General features: G+C 38.0%; 1 protein-coding gene across 2 annotated transcripts in view; it reads right to left on the reverse strand.

Annotated features, from left to right (window-relative positions):
* The window catches only part of usp37 (ubiquitin specific peptidase 37), a 126,768-nt gene that overhangs the window by 78,739 nt on the left and 32,444 nt on the right, over window positions 1-15,585 (reverse strand). For both annotated transcript variants that reach the window (XM_039756488.1, XM_039756487.1), the window contains exons 3-4: window positions 8,139-8,304; window positions 509-609 (exon numbers count right to left, since the gene is read on the reverse strand). In XM_039756488.1, coding sequence (XP_039612422.1) covers window positions 509-609; window positions 8,139-8,304 — 267 coding nt within the window. The remainder of the gene's footprint in view (window positions 1-508; window positions 610-8,138; window positions 8,305-15,585) is intronic.

Raw genomic sequence — 15,585 nt, forward strand, 5'->3', positions numbered from 1 at the left:
AAGTATTCTGCATGAAGTGAATGCAATATGTTCAAGGAGCCACTGTTTTGAATTTAAGTTTTAAACTATAGTTTCAATTAACAATACAAATGTCTCAAGTAGGTCACATTTTTAATGATCCTTCTAATCTTAAATATACAAAACTTGGCAATAAGTGCAAACTATAGTTTTAGTGAGGTAGCACATTTTTTTAATAAGCATAAAGGAAGAGAATAGCAATTTAAATAGAGGATAACCCCTAATCTACTACATACATCACAGATAAATAATTACATGACCAAATTAAAAGAAAACACTTTCATTCTATTAATCATTTTATAAATCTTATGTTCTAAGACCATGACAATTATTAGTAAATTAAACAAATAAAAAAAATCTAATTTAACAAATACACAAGTTTTATTTCTGTTTTGTAGTATGTACTAATTCCATATTTTGATACATTCAATAGTGAAATAATGTGAAAAAAACAAATGAAAACATATTTCAAATTTTATACAATTCATACCTGTCGTTCAATACTTTGTATCTGTTGACTGGATTCATTCTGTATAGCTCGGTTTCCAAGCACACCTCCGAAGCTTACAGATCCCTGGGACTGTTTCAATGCTAAATTAAAATAAGATTTAAAAGTAGTCAGCACAAAGTAGTATATTTTAAATCATATTTGATCATTTTATATAGGGTTTATTTATTGAATGATCAAAGCAAACTAATATACCGCCATTACTTGATTAAAATATGTAAGTTTCTACTATTAATTTGTATTAACCCATGGTAATGAAATTTAAATTGACAGTTACATTTAAATGTTACATATTTTTTGTACATTAATACCTTATCTAATTGAGTATATTGCTTTCTTAACTATACTACCGCTCACCTCTTCATATTAAAGCTGTTCTGGGAAATGCTTTGTTGAAAAAGCACGTACATTTGTTTTTTTTAACCCAACATTTTCTTCCTTTTGGTGGGTTTAAATATACAAGCTAACATGATCTAAAACCCTGAACATATAACAAATTGAATTAATTGCTAATTTTATTTAGTCCAACATTTAAGCTCTTGTGAAGGCTTAAGGGTACTTATTATTAAGGAAGCGTAACAAAGCAAAAACACTACAGAGTAAGACTACAAACTGCAACTCCCAGCAGCCCCTAGAGTGGCTCTAATTGGTCTTCTGCTGAGGGTGCTGGGGCTGTTGAGGCCAAAGGATGTCAGCGCGGCTTTTAAAAAGGGGGCCGGTGACCAAAAGCTAAAAACAAAAAAAGTTTTTGTAATTTGTGTTTGAAGTTTCTGTCTGTCAGCTTTCTGTTGGTTTACCTGTACTTATTCATTTTGTCCTGGATCGTTTCGTGCATCTGGATTGTCTGCCTGTGTACATGAGGACTATAAGTGGATTCATGGCCATCCTGCAAAGAAAGGAGCGCTCCTGAACCCGTCTACCCATCTTCATTTCAGGAACTACCGGTAGGACTATCTGTACATTCCCATATAACGTGCCAACTGTTCCAACTGACTATGAACTTTGCACTGTTAATCATGGTATTGTACAGTAATCCCTCGCTATATCGCGCTTCGACTTTCGCAGCTTCACTCTATCGCTGATTTTATATGTAAGCATATCTAAATATATAACGTGGATTTTTCGCTGCTTCACGGGTTCTGTGGACAATGGGTCTTTTTACTTCCTGTACATGCTTCCTCAGTTGGTTTGCCCAGTTGATTTCATACAAGGGACGCTATTGGCGGATGACTGAGAAGCTAACCAATCAGAGCACGCAGTTAAGTTCCTGTGTGCTGAATTCGATTCCGCGGCGTTAACCAGGAAGTCTTGTCTTGCTCATTCAGCATCAATGTGTTTCGCTGTTTAAAGAGTTAACTTTTGTGCTCTTTTGTGTTTATCTTTGTGCATAGTTAAGCCCTTCATTATGGCTCCAAAACGATCTGCTCCTACTTCAGGGGCCGTGCCCGAGTGGCAAGATGTTAACGATTGCCGAAAAGGTAAACATTTTGGATATATTGAAGAAAGGGAAAATCTACACCACTGTAGGACACCATTACGGCACCAGTGAGGCTACGATTCTTTTTATTTAAAAAGTAGGAAAGGAATATGAGATCTACAGCCACAGTGTCCTTTCAACCAGGGTGCAAAACAAGTTGTAAGTGGATGTAATAAGGCAGTAGTCTGGATGAAATCTGCTTTAGGGATTTGGATTGAAGACTGACGGAAGAAGAACAACTGCAGTGCTACACAGTCGTCTGAAGAGACTCCTTTATAAGAGCTGTAATGCTCTCCTTTGTTGTGCAGTAAAACTAAACTCATCGTTATCGGACAAGTCATCGTGTCATTGTTGGTGAGTAACCATTATTTATTTTCTACTTAAAATACTTAGTACATGTACGTATGTTTAGTGTCACTGTACACACACATTTATTGTATACAATTTTTCTTGCATTGTACGTATTTATTGCTGGTGGCCTGTTTATCGTAACGGCTGTAACATATGTGATATCGAAGACACTCGATATCTTTAAAATAATATTTAGGTTTTACTGTATATAAACAGTGTGTTTACATACATAATTTCAATGAATCTTACCTAATATTTAAGAGAATACAAAGGGTTTATGCTGTATAACTGTGCGGGGAATATTTATAAACAGTGTGGGAGAGTTTATATTGGCTTAAAATATATAAAAATAACCATACAAACATATGGTTTCTACTTTGCGGATTTTCACCTATCACGGGGGGGTCTGGAACGCAACCCCCGCGATCGAGGAGGGATTACTATATTCATCTTTTAATCTTGTCTCACTTTCACAGCTAAAAAGAACTATTGACACCCTTAAACCAGTTCCCAGCCCTCTTGATATTGTACCACCACACCTCTTAGTGGAAGCCTTTGATGTTTTGGGCCCATCTTTACTAGCCATTATCAATGATTCTGTTAGTGCGGGGGTTGTGCCCTTATTTTTTTAAACATGCTGCAGTGTGTCCTGGTCTAAAAAAGGCAGAATTAGATCCTGGAGTTTTAGCCAATTTTCGCCCAATTGCCATTGCTGGCTAAAATATTAGAAATAATTATTTATAATCAATTGGTTGATCACCTTAACTCCAATAATTTATTTGAGATTTACCAATCTGGCTTTAGGAGTTATCATGGTGTTGAGACGGCCCTCCTGAAAGTATTCAATGACATCTTTATTATTACTGACTCAGGTGGCGCTGCAGTCCTTGTCCTCCTGGACCTGACTGCTGCCTTTGACACTATTGACCATGAGATATTGCTGTTGCGACTTGAATATCTTGTTGGGCTTAAAGGGGCTGCTCTTAACTGGTACTGGTAGAAACTTTTCAGTAACTTTAAATTCCTCTTTTTCGTCTACTGCTCCTCAGGGGTCCATTTTGGGTCCTATCTTATTCTCTATATACCTTCACCCTATTGGAGCTATTTTTAGGAAATTTAACATTTCTTTTCACTGCTACGCTGATGATACACAGGTTTATATTCCCGTCTGCAACTCTGCAATAAATCAACTGCACAACTGTCTTTCTGAACCAAGATCCTGGATGGCTAATAATTTTCAAAATAAAATCAAAATAAATCAAAATAAAACGGAGGTGCTTATAGTGGGTCCATCAGCTAAAGACCAAATTGGTCTTGGACTTCTCGGCTTTTTCTCTGTCTTTTGCAAACCTCAAGTCCGCAATCTAGGTGTTATCTTTGACAGTAACCTCTCTTTTGAGAAACAAGTTAATTCTGTAGAGTTGTTTTTTCCAGCTTCGTCTACTAGGTAAGATCAAGCCTTTTTATCTTCTAGGGCTCTTGAGAAAGCTACTCATGCTTTTATCTTTTCTCGCCTTGATTACTGCAACTCACTGTATTCTGGGATTAGCAAATCCCTGATACACATGTTATAGTTGGTCCAGAATGCTGCCACTCACTTTCTGGTTGGGGGCAAGAAAATATGACTCTGTTTCTCCAATATTAGCTTCTTTACACTGGCTGCCTGTCAGTTTTCGAATTGATTTTAAAATCTTGTTGCTAGTTTTTAAATCTTTACATGGGCTTGCTCCTGCCTATTTATCTGAATTGTGTGTTTTACACTAGCCATCCAGAGTGCTTAGATCTTCTGGTCAGTTGTCTCTTTTTGTCCCTCGTACCAAGTGTAAAACTAAGGGGGACAGGGCTTTTGCAGCTGCTGCTCCTCGCCTGTGGAACTCTTTACCTCATTACATTAAGGCGTCATCTACAATTGAACTGTTCAAAACAAGATTAAAGACTAATTTCTATGCCCTTGCTTTCCATGATCTTCAGTAATACTGATGGTTTCCTCATTGTGATTATGCAACATTACTTCTATTTATTATTTATTTTATTTATGTTTATTTATTTTATTTGTAGTTTTTTGTTATTCATGTTAATCGTATGTTTTTCTTTATATTGTAAAGCACTTTGGCCACAGCATTTATATGTTGTTTTAAATGTGCTAAATAAAATTGACATTGACAACGTGCAAATTTTATATTCAGTGCTTGTTTGCAATGTTATACAGTAAATAGCAAAACTACAACACATACAGTATACCACCTTACATTATGAAGCAATGACTAAGCACAGCACAGATTCAATTCAATCATGTTTGGTCAGAAAACAGATGCAGCAGATACTGCATTTTGCAAAAAAAAAAAAAAATCTTCGTGCCTATTAAAAAAAAAAAACATTTACAGTGATACCTTGAGATACGAGTTTAATTCATTCCATGACCGAGCTCGTAAGTCAAAATGCTCGTATCTCAAATCAATTTTCCCCATTGAAATTTATTGAAATGAGATTAATTTGTGCCAGCACCCAAAAAAACACCCCAATTTTTTGTTAAATGTTTTCAACATAAGAAAAATGTATTTATAATGAACAAATATTGTATACAAACAAAATAAAACCTAATACATAAAAGAGAATCTAAACAAATAAACAGATGTTGGCAAAGCTGATTAGCATATTGCAATGTTTTTTTCTCTCTCTTCCCTTTTGCTTAACTTAAATTTTCTTCCCAATTTTTTTCTTTTTTGCCACACTTTCATCACTTTCATTCACAGGGCGTTTCAATAGAAACCTGTCCAAGGAGCTTTGTTTAGTCCTCCCCTTTAGAATATTTCTGAAATGAGTTAGGCAAGTGTCATTAAATAGAGCCGCTGCACTATCAGTTGCGACTTTTTCAGGGTGTTTCTTTTCAATAATGTCAAGTGTTAGGCAAGTGTCATTAAACAGCGCCGCTGCACGATCAGTTGCAACTTTCTCAGGGTTTCTTTTCAATAAAATCAAGTGTTAGGCAAGTGTCATTAAATAGAGCCGCTGCACGATGAGTTGCAACTTTTTCAGGGTGTTTCTTTTCAATAAAGTGTTAGGCAAGTGTTTCTTTAAAGTTCAAAACTTTTTCCCACATTTCAAACACTTCCTTCATCTCATTTTAAGAGATAATCGTATTTCGAATTTTGGCTCATAACTCAAGGCAAAAAAAATCGACCTAGTGACAGCTTGTATCTCAAAAAACTCGTACGTTGGGGTACTCATATCTCAAGGTACCACTGTACTTGTAATACGAACCGCCAAGTACATATATTATGTGACCTTTGAGTCTTTCATTACTTTGATTAAAACACAAATTGACAACCAGGCATTTCTCATGTCTGAAACAAACTAATTACATAAAGCTTAGAAAGTAACAAAATGTTTCCAAATAAATAGGTGGTGAAATTTAGAAATTTCATTTTTTTGTTTTCTTTTTTACTTAAATGTAAGCCATCTCAGCATTTACCTTTTAGTTTCCCCATTAAACAGTGTCCACAAACAGCATTTAACATCCACATACACTGCTTTTAACTGAAGTGCATCTCATAGCCTATTTAATGGAGATATCTTGGATCGAGTAGAATAGAGATGCTGATTGCCCTCTATGCGGGAGTATGCTAAGGCAGAATGCTTAATGTGACCCAAGTTTGATGATAACTGTATAAAAAAATAGCACTTCTTAAACTGCAAAAATTTTATTTGAAAATTAGAGGAAACTTTTTTTTTTTTTTTAATGGAAATACAGGTATGAATACAGAATGAAAATCAGACACTAGATATAACTTTTTTTTCCAGCATAAACTGGCACCATTTCTCACTTTTTTGTTTATCACAAAGAAAACTTTGAGAAGTGCTATGAAACTTGAACAGTACATACAGTACACACAACACAACTATGTACGCGGATGCTTGGTGGAGCACTGACTCAGAATTCAGCTATACCTATATCATGTTACGCCTACAGCGGAGACGGAAAACTTTGCAACAGACTGTCACTTTCATTTGGTCTAACAAGAAAGACACAGCCTATTGCAAGGTTCCCATTACTCAGCAAAAGTATAGGCGTGGCATTAAGTATTTCTTGCATCACAATATTATCCTCGGTGATCATTTTTGGTCAAATAATGTTCGTTATACTGAAATTTTCACTTTGTTAAAACAAAATCCGTTAAACATTGTTGTATGAACATTTGTCCATATAACATTTGTTATTCTGAAAATGTAATTAATACAGTATTCGCTATAACAGGATTTGACCTGCACTAATATTTAAAAGTTTTAATATAAAATTTTCATATACAGTGATCCCTCGCTATATCGCTACCGACTTTCGCGGCTTCACTCCATCGCGGATTTTAAATGTAAGTATATCTAAATATATCATGGATTTTTCGCTGGTTTGTGGATTTCTGAGGACAATGGGTCTTTTAATTTATGGTACATGCTTCCTCAGTTTGTTTGCCCAGTTGATTTCATACAAGGGAAGCTATTGGCGGATGGCTGAGAAGCTACCCAATCAGAGCACGTATTACATATTAAATAAAACTCAATGATATACGATATGCTTCCCGCGTGGTGCTTCGCACACTTCAAAGCTCTAACAGCCCATATTGATTTTTGATTGTTTGCTTTTCTCTGTCTCTCACACTCTTTCTGACATTCTCTGCTCCCGACGGAGGGGGTGTGAGCAGAGGGGCTGTTTACACAGAGGCTGTTTGCTTAGAAGATACGGACGCTCCTGTAAAAAATGCTGAAAGACAACCTTCACATTGATCCCTTCATTGCGCGACTTTATCGCGGGTGCTTCATATACTTAAAACACCAACAGACCTATTGAGTTTTTATTGTTTACATTTCTCTCTCTCTCTCTCTGATATTCTCTGCTCCTGACGGCACTCCTTTGAAAAGAAAGATATGTTTGCATTCTTTTAATTGTGAGAAAGAACTGTCATCTCTGTCTTGTCATGGAGCACAGTTTAAACTTTTGACTAAAAGGTGTTATTTCATGTCTAGAGGGCTCTAATAATGTTAAAAAAAACATATTTAGAAGGTCATAAACAGGTTTTCTATGCTCTAAAATATTAGATTTATAAATAAAGAATACTACTTCTTGGAAATTCATTTATCTGGCTGGAGCAGATTAACCGCTATAAACAAGGGTTTACTGTATAACTGTGCGGAGAATATTTATAAACAGTGTGGGAGAGTTTCTAAGGGCTTAAAATATATAAAAATAACCATACAAACATATAGTTTCTACTTCGCGGATTTTCACCTATCGCGGGGGGTTCTGTGTCTATGTTCACTGTCTGCAGGTGCACATGCAAGCAAGCATTTCATTGTACATGGTACTTGTACACATGACAATAAAGAATTAAAATTGAAATTTAAATGCTTTAGTAATGAAAAACAAGCAAATCTAATTAGACTTAAATGATGGGCCCTTTCAATTTAAATCCCAATTTATTTAGCCAGCAATATATAACAAATTCTGCACTGGCAAAATCAAAAGCCAAAAATATACCAAAAGTGCTAGGACTGACTGGACAACACCTCAGTATTTTTTCTTCAACAATCATCACCACTGAAATGCAATCTTCTCTTCTTGATTAGATACAATGGGAAGTACTTCTAGATGGATAATCTTGAGTCAAGACCTGATAGTTAGTATATTTACCGGGGAATTAGTATATTTTGAACAAATTACATGAAATAAAATGAAAGCAATTCACACAAGAAAAACTCAGTTTTATTGTCCATGTTTAAAGTTAAACCAACCTGTTTGTTTTCCCATTCTTAGCTTCTCCAAATAGTCCTTGAACTTCTGAGCCATCACCAAAGGTGCTTTATCTATCATAAGGCTGCATGAATCTTTTAGGATTACCTGAAGTCGGCATTGATGCTGCTTTGGACCCAAATTCACTTTCTTTATATTTTGGTTCAGCTGGTGAAAAAGGGGGGAAATGGTTAATGAAGTTTAAACTCTCTCTATGCAATTTATTTCAAACAGTTTAGTTTCTCTTTATTCTATACTAGTAGCAGGGAGAAACACTTTTTTTAGTAAGATGGAACAATTTACAGCTGTTTCACATTCATTATATTTATTGCACACAATGTCAATACAAGTACACAAACTAATTCACTAAAATCTAAGAACAAGCTTTGATAACAACAAAAAAAAAAAAATCTATTTAAAATGTTGAACTTTAAATAAATATGCTTGTATTAATTTTCTACACTGGTTTCCATAAGAAAGCACTGCAAGATCACCTATCAAGGATACATTTTTTAAGTTGACAAACGTGTATCAATGAAATAATAAAAAAAAATACACAAAAGCTAGCACCATATTGTGTGGTTCATTTATACTTTTGATGGTCAATCTATTTAAAAATGAAATTGGTGACACCTTGTAGGTACGGCAAGGTATGAATTACTTGTTTTATGTGTGGGCTTTCCTTCCACATCCCTTAAGACAGGCTAGTTTTCAAATCGAACCTGTGTGAGTGTAAATTAATTGTGCAATGGACTGGACACTCTCCAGTGCAGTATCCTATCTCCCTGGTCATGAAATAAATCAAGCAGGGGTGCACATCTGAAAGACTAATAATCTTTGCAAATAACAAACAAGATAATGTTTATGTAGGTAAAGAACGAGTGAGTTTTACAAATGTTTCCCGTAACCCTTCATTATTCATCATTTAATAAACAAGTTCAAAGTATTTTTTGTTGGGCTCGTCCACGTCAGAAAAGCAGTCTAGTATTTTATTACGTATGGTATTTTAATTGTCGAATATGTATTATATTGTTACACCAGATATGTAAATGTCAAAAGAAAAAAAATACGGAAAATTCAATTAACACACAAAAAGAGCAAAATAAAGAAATAAAATTTTGTATAATAGGTAAAATTTATTTAGCCTATTAGTCGAAAAATTAATGAAAGGGCTCAAAACGTGACATGGTCTCCTTGCAAAAAAGAACAACGAGCAGCAATTAGATAAAAAAGAAAAGAAACATTTCATAAAAGAGGAGTTAAAACAACTTGTATGGGAGACAGCAAAAATTGAGAATTGTTGGTCTTCCAAGGCTTGTGCAGGACTTATACAGGCACCAGAATCATATATTTCACATGCCTAAAGTCCACTCTGCAACAGTGCATATATTTTTGTGTGTGGCATTATACCGCCCCTCATTCATGGTTTGGAGATTCAACAATGGCATTCACGAAAAGGATACCCACTGTAATCAGCCACCAGCAAACACACCATCCCTTGCCATATGACACACTACACAGTTGGACCAGACATAATCGTCATGTGTACTCCCAGTCTAAGTAATTAAAAGTAACACAGTACACATTATGCAGCAACAATGAAGAAAAGCGCGGATTCTATTTAGTTGCATTCCATCGGAAAGCAGATGCATCAGATACCATGTTTTGTAAAGAAACATACTCTTCCTGTCTATAAAAAAAACAGACCATAATACTGTAATATGATCAGCCAAAATGTATATTAAGTGACCCTTAAGTTCTTCATTTCATTGAAAGTTACAACCAGGAGTTTAGTGAGTCTGAAACAAACTCTTCAATTACAAAAAGCTAGGAAGGTTAGAGTATGTTTCCAAATTAATAAAATACATGAAAAATATGTAGTTTATTTTAAACATTGAAGGCAATTTTTTCTTCAAATTTTCAACTTAGTGTTTACCATTTACTTTCCCGGTTTAAAATAGAGCATGTGACCTAGAAAAAGCAAACAATGGTACATCCACACATGCTGCTTTTAACTGAAGTGCATCACATGTTAAATGGACATACCTTGGATCGAGCAGAGGGGCGATGCTTAATGTCACCTAAGTGGAAGTACACTAAGGCTTAATGCTTAAAATACCCAACTATTAGTACACCTGACTGCCACAGCATCTTCACTGCACAAAAATGCTCTCTGCCACTGGTAGCCAAAGTGTATGAGCAACACAATAAAGGCTTGGGACTCCAGAGTCATCAATGCCTTTTAACATATTTTTGTCATTGCCGAGGACCACAATGGGCATACCATTTTTGGGGAATGGCCCAAGTGCTAAGCATTTACTGAAATGCATCGGCTATTGCTTGGACTGAATGGAAAATGTTTCGAAACTTAGCTGGAGTCAATGGAGAAGGAAACAAATTTTGAGTGAGTTATAATTGTGCATTGATCTTTTAAACATCTCGGAAGGTTAGGAAATACAGGTAGTCCCCGAGTTACAGACATCCGACTTACCACTTACAAACTGGGCCGCAGCTGCTCCTTCATATGTCTGGGGTATGCGACGCAGGCTCCTCAGTAACTGTCGCTCCGTCATCTCCGGCCTGGGGACACTGCAAGGTGTGGCTGGAGGGGGGCAGTTTCACTGCTCGCGCAGTGTAGTGTTCCTCAGGTGGCTCCGGTTGATGAATGGGGCGGTGGAGGCCGCACCCCATTCATTCTCTATTGGGCAGCTGGGTGCACGGCAAGCACTCATGTGCAGGACGGAGGCGGTTCGCTGCCTGGCCACCACGCCGCCACAGCTACTGCTCCTGACTGGTCGGAGACTAAATGAGGTAGAGGGTGGCATGTCATCGCCTGCGCCCACCACACAGCCTTGCAGTGTCCCTTAAGCGGCTGCCCGTTTGTTCTTGGTGGGCGGCTGCTGATGCTGCAAGCGCTGACCTGGTTGTGGCTGAATGGAGGCCATTGAGGGTAAATGGGATGTTGGGGGACTGCATTGTAGTGTGCCTTGGGTGTCTGCCTGTTGAAAGAAGCGGAGGGTGGAGCTGCAGAAGTAGCACTCTCTCGGCTGTCTTCCTTACTGCAGTGGTGCTGCAACCAGCAAATGGCCACAAACTAACAATAAGTTTTTTTTTTTTAAATCATTACACTCAATAAGTTTCAATATTCAGGGCTTTTAGTGGCCAAGACATGCAGTACTATTTGAAGTAATGCTTCACAAAACACATTTGTTTCTGATCTGTGCAGATGGTTTGCACTTTTGTCCATTAAGAAGATAGAAAGGTCTTGTAAGTAATACGGTGCAGCAGTCTATTTCAGCGAAAGTGCTATGAAGAAGCTGTCTGTTGTTAAAATTCTGCCTTTGTCCAGAAACGGCTGAATAAGCTTTATGACCACAGTCTCAGAAAGTCTTTGTTCCATGGGATGACTGGGATCTTTTCCTAAATAAGGAGTGGCACTGCACATGTAGTTTGTCTCCAAATCTGCCACAATCCAAAACTTTATGCCATATTTGTCAGGCTTGGTTGGGATGTATTGCAAGAGAGGACAATGGACCTTGGTTGGAAATAGTTGCTCATCAACAGTAATATGTTGATTTCTTGTCATCCTACATTTACCCATATTGTTGTAGACAAGGAACACATGAAATGTATGTATTCCAAATAACGATACTGTATATTATTTACCCTATACAACTCCAGGCACCTCACATCCAGATAAGGAGACTTGAGCTGGGAGAACTTCAGCTGCCTTGGTGGGGGATGGGATAATAGGCTGCTTCTACTGACTGACACATTTGCAAAACAAAGACACTCATGGAGAGGTGCAAAGGAATTTAAGGTGGACCGGGATTACTTTTTTCACAGGCTTCAGAGATTCTAGTGTTAAAGCCAGTAGTAACAAGCATAACTCTTTTTCCATCACCTCAACCTCAGATACTCTGCTGGGACATTGTAGTATCCAAAAACTGTCATCCACTGACTAGGAGACTATACAAGCTGATCAAATGAGCCACAAGAAGCATGAATGCGTTTTGGTTGCTAATCGTGTCCATGCTTTTGTACCGCAGTCTACGCACAGGATTCTCAAGGCAAGTATAAATAAGCCCTTAAACAGACCCAGTGTGCAGCCACTTAGACTTGGAGAGGTTTGTGCTATTCCATACTTGAAATTAATGTACGCGTACCGGCGACTGACACCAGACCCACAGAGTCGGAATTGCAATGACCTGTACACGTTATCACTGAAATATGGCCATACCTGAGAAAATGGCTGGTCACAAAGCAAAAGGTACAGAAATAAGTTGAAGTTACAAGCAGAACTGTGCTTAAAGTTATTTGTTACTGTATAAGTTTTGTAATTTAAGAATGTGAAAATTTTAGGCATTCTAATTTTTATTGCTTATCAAACCATAGTACTGTTCTTATAGTAACAAATAATAAATTAAAAAACGAGCATTTGATGTACACAAGAAAAACTAAGACATATACATGGTACACAAAAAAAAAAAAATCTTAAAAATCCCAGGCCTAGAGATATCCTTTGACAGTTTATCACACACTAGCAAAATACCCGCGCTTCGCAGCGGCAAAGTACTGCCTTAAAATTTTTATTGAGAAGAAAATTAAACCTTTTTAAACTGAGGGAAAATATAGCAATAATTATTTGTTAAGGATCTCTTTGTATACCACATTGTCATTCCGGCTCTCCGGTTGTAATATGACCAAGCTGTGCACTGAGCTTACTCTTGAGCATGCAACGTACAGTTGGCCTTGTGAAAAGTAATCTTGTTTCAAATCTCACAGCTTGGGTTGCTGCTGTCACAATTGGTTTGAGTTTCATGGTTTGTTTCAATTACGACAGTATGTGCAGGACTTGTGTTGAAGTGACATTCGGCATCTGCCAAGCATTGTAAGTATACAACCGGTTTCATTAATAACTTTGCATCCAGCTTTCGAGAGTTTAAACATTCATAAACATCAAAGTGTCCACTACTGAAATCGTCACCTGTGAATCTAAGATGTTTAAGAGACATTGGCGGTTGTCCAAAGGTGTAAAATATTTGGCCATTTCGGTACACTTAAAATCGACAACCGAACAATTCAGCGACAGCCATCAACTCACATGCAGAACCATAGGTGAAGGGCTTAAGCATTTCCCTCTTATAGTGCTCCTGGATAGTATAATTATCTCCTGTACCATCATCAGTCCACACCTTGAACCTGTCCCAGTCATTCAATACATAAGACACAATGTTCCTCCGGATATCAAGAGTGAGCCTGATATGGCCGTGCAATATGTAACAAAGAGAATGGAAAAAGTAGGTGCCATCTCCGGGCATGGAAACCACTCGGTAAGTGACAGTTCTTTAATTGATGGTGATCACCTCAATAGACATATTAATAGAGGTATGGTTGGAACAATAAAGGAAATGGGTACCTGAACAATGTAAAGTAAATCTAAAATACCTACACAATAAATATAATCATAATAAACGAACAATAAAACAGCGGAGAAGCCGTGGATTAAATAAAAAGGCTGTAGTTATCAGCAGGGAGACGTGAATCGCGTTGTGAAGCAAGGAAGGGAATGTAGAGACGGGCGGCGGACGTCCTATATAGGCAGGCAGCCAACAACGTGGGAGGCATTGGGATGGGGGACCCAACGCCGCCTCACATGGTGACCGAGCTGCAGGCTATGGACGTATATATGTACGCAAGTAGAATTCAGTTAGCGTTGGGAACCAGTGTACCAAATTTCTTGAAGATGGGCCCATAAGTAACAAAGACTGTTGGAAAGTTCAATATGGCGGCCGACAGTGGCGTCATACCACCGAAATAAGTACGTACATTGGTTTCAGTTAGCGCAGGGAAGCAGCCTACCAAATTTCATGAAGATGGGGCCATAAATAAAGTTCAAAATGGCGGACGTTGTCAAGCATTATGACCGTTACACGTAGAATTTCGAAACGAAACCTGCTTAACTTTTGTAAGTAAACTGTAAGGAATGAGCCTGCCAAATTTCAGCCTTCTACCTACACGGGAAGTTGGAGAATTAGTGATGAGTGAGTCAGTCAGTGAGTCAGTGAGGGATTTGCCTTTTATTAGTATAGATGAGTCAATAGTCTTTAATTAAGCATTTGCTTTGGTCTACTATTGTACAAAATCATACACTATGACTGCTGTCATCAGTAACAGAAATCCAAGATCATGCTCCACCTCATAGGGTTCTGTGGTATACCAGTACAGTGATCCCTCGCTATATCGCGCTTCGACTTTCATAGCTTCACTCCATTGCGGATTTTAAATGTAAGCATATCTAAATATATATCACAGATTTTTCACTGGTTTGCGGATTTCTGCGGACAATGGGTCTTTTAATTTATGGTACATGCTTCCTCAGTTTGTTTACCCAGTTGATTTCATACAAGGGACGTTATTGGCGGATGGCTTAGAAGCTACCCAATCAGAGCATGTAACACGTATTAACTAAAACTCCTCAATGATATACGATGTGCTTCCCGCGTGGTGCTTGATTGTTTGCTTTTCTCTGTCTCTCTCACTCTCTCTGACATTCTCTGAGCCTGACGGAGGGGGTGTGAGCAGAGGGGCGGTTTGCCTAGAGAATATGGACGCTCCTCTAAAAAATGCTGCTTTATCGCGGTGCTTCGGCATACTTAAAAGCCCAAAAGCACGTATTGATTTTTTGATTGTTTGCTTTTCTCTCCCTCTCTCTGACATTCTCTGCTCCTGACACGCATTCCTTTGAAGAGAAGATATATTTGCATTCTTTTAATTGTGAGAAAGAACTGTCATCACTGTCTAAACTTTTGACTAAAGGGTGTTATGTCATGTCTAGAGGGCTCTAATAATGTTAACAGTGTGGGAGAGTTTATAAGGGCTTAAAATATATAAAAATAACCATATAAACATCCATCCATCCATCCATCCATTTTCTAACCCGCTGAATCCGAATACAGGGTCACAGGGGTCTGCTGGAGCCAATCCCAGCCAACATAGGGCACAAGGCAGGAACCAATCCTGAGCAGGGTGCCAACCCACCGCAGGACACACACAAACACACCCACACACACTAGGGTAGATTTAGAATTGCCAATCCACCTAACCTGCATGTCTTTGGATTGTGGGAGGAAACCGGAGCGCCCGGAGGAAACCCACGCAGACACGGGAGAACATGCAACCTCCACACAGGGAGGACCCGGGAAGCGAACCCGGGTCTCCTAACTGCGAGGCAGCAGCGCTACCACTGCGCCACCGTGCCGCCCGCCATACAAACATATGGTTTCTATTTCGTGGATTTTCATCTATCGCGGGGGGGTTCTGGAACGCAACCCCCGCGATCGAGGAGGGATTACTGTACTGGAAAGTATAGAAAAATTAAAAACAATACAGTACCAGCATTTCAGGATTTTTAGTACCAGAAATATACTGTACATCAGCTTTCCTCTC

The sequence above is a fragment of the Polypterus senegalus genome, chromosome 6 (assembly GCF_016835505.1).
Source record: "Polypterus senegalus isolate Bchr_013 chromosome 6, ASM1683550v1, whole genome shotgun sequence".
NCBI lineage: Eukaryota > Metazoa > Chordata > Cladistia > Polypteriformes > Polypteridae > Polypterus > Polypterus senegalus.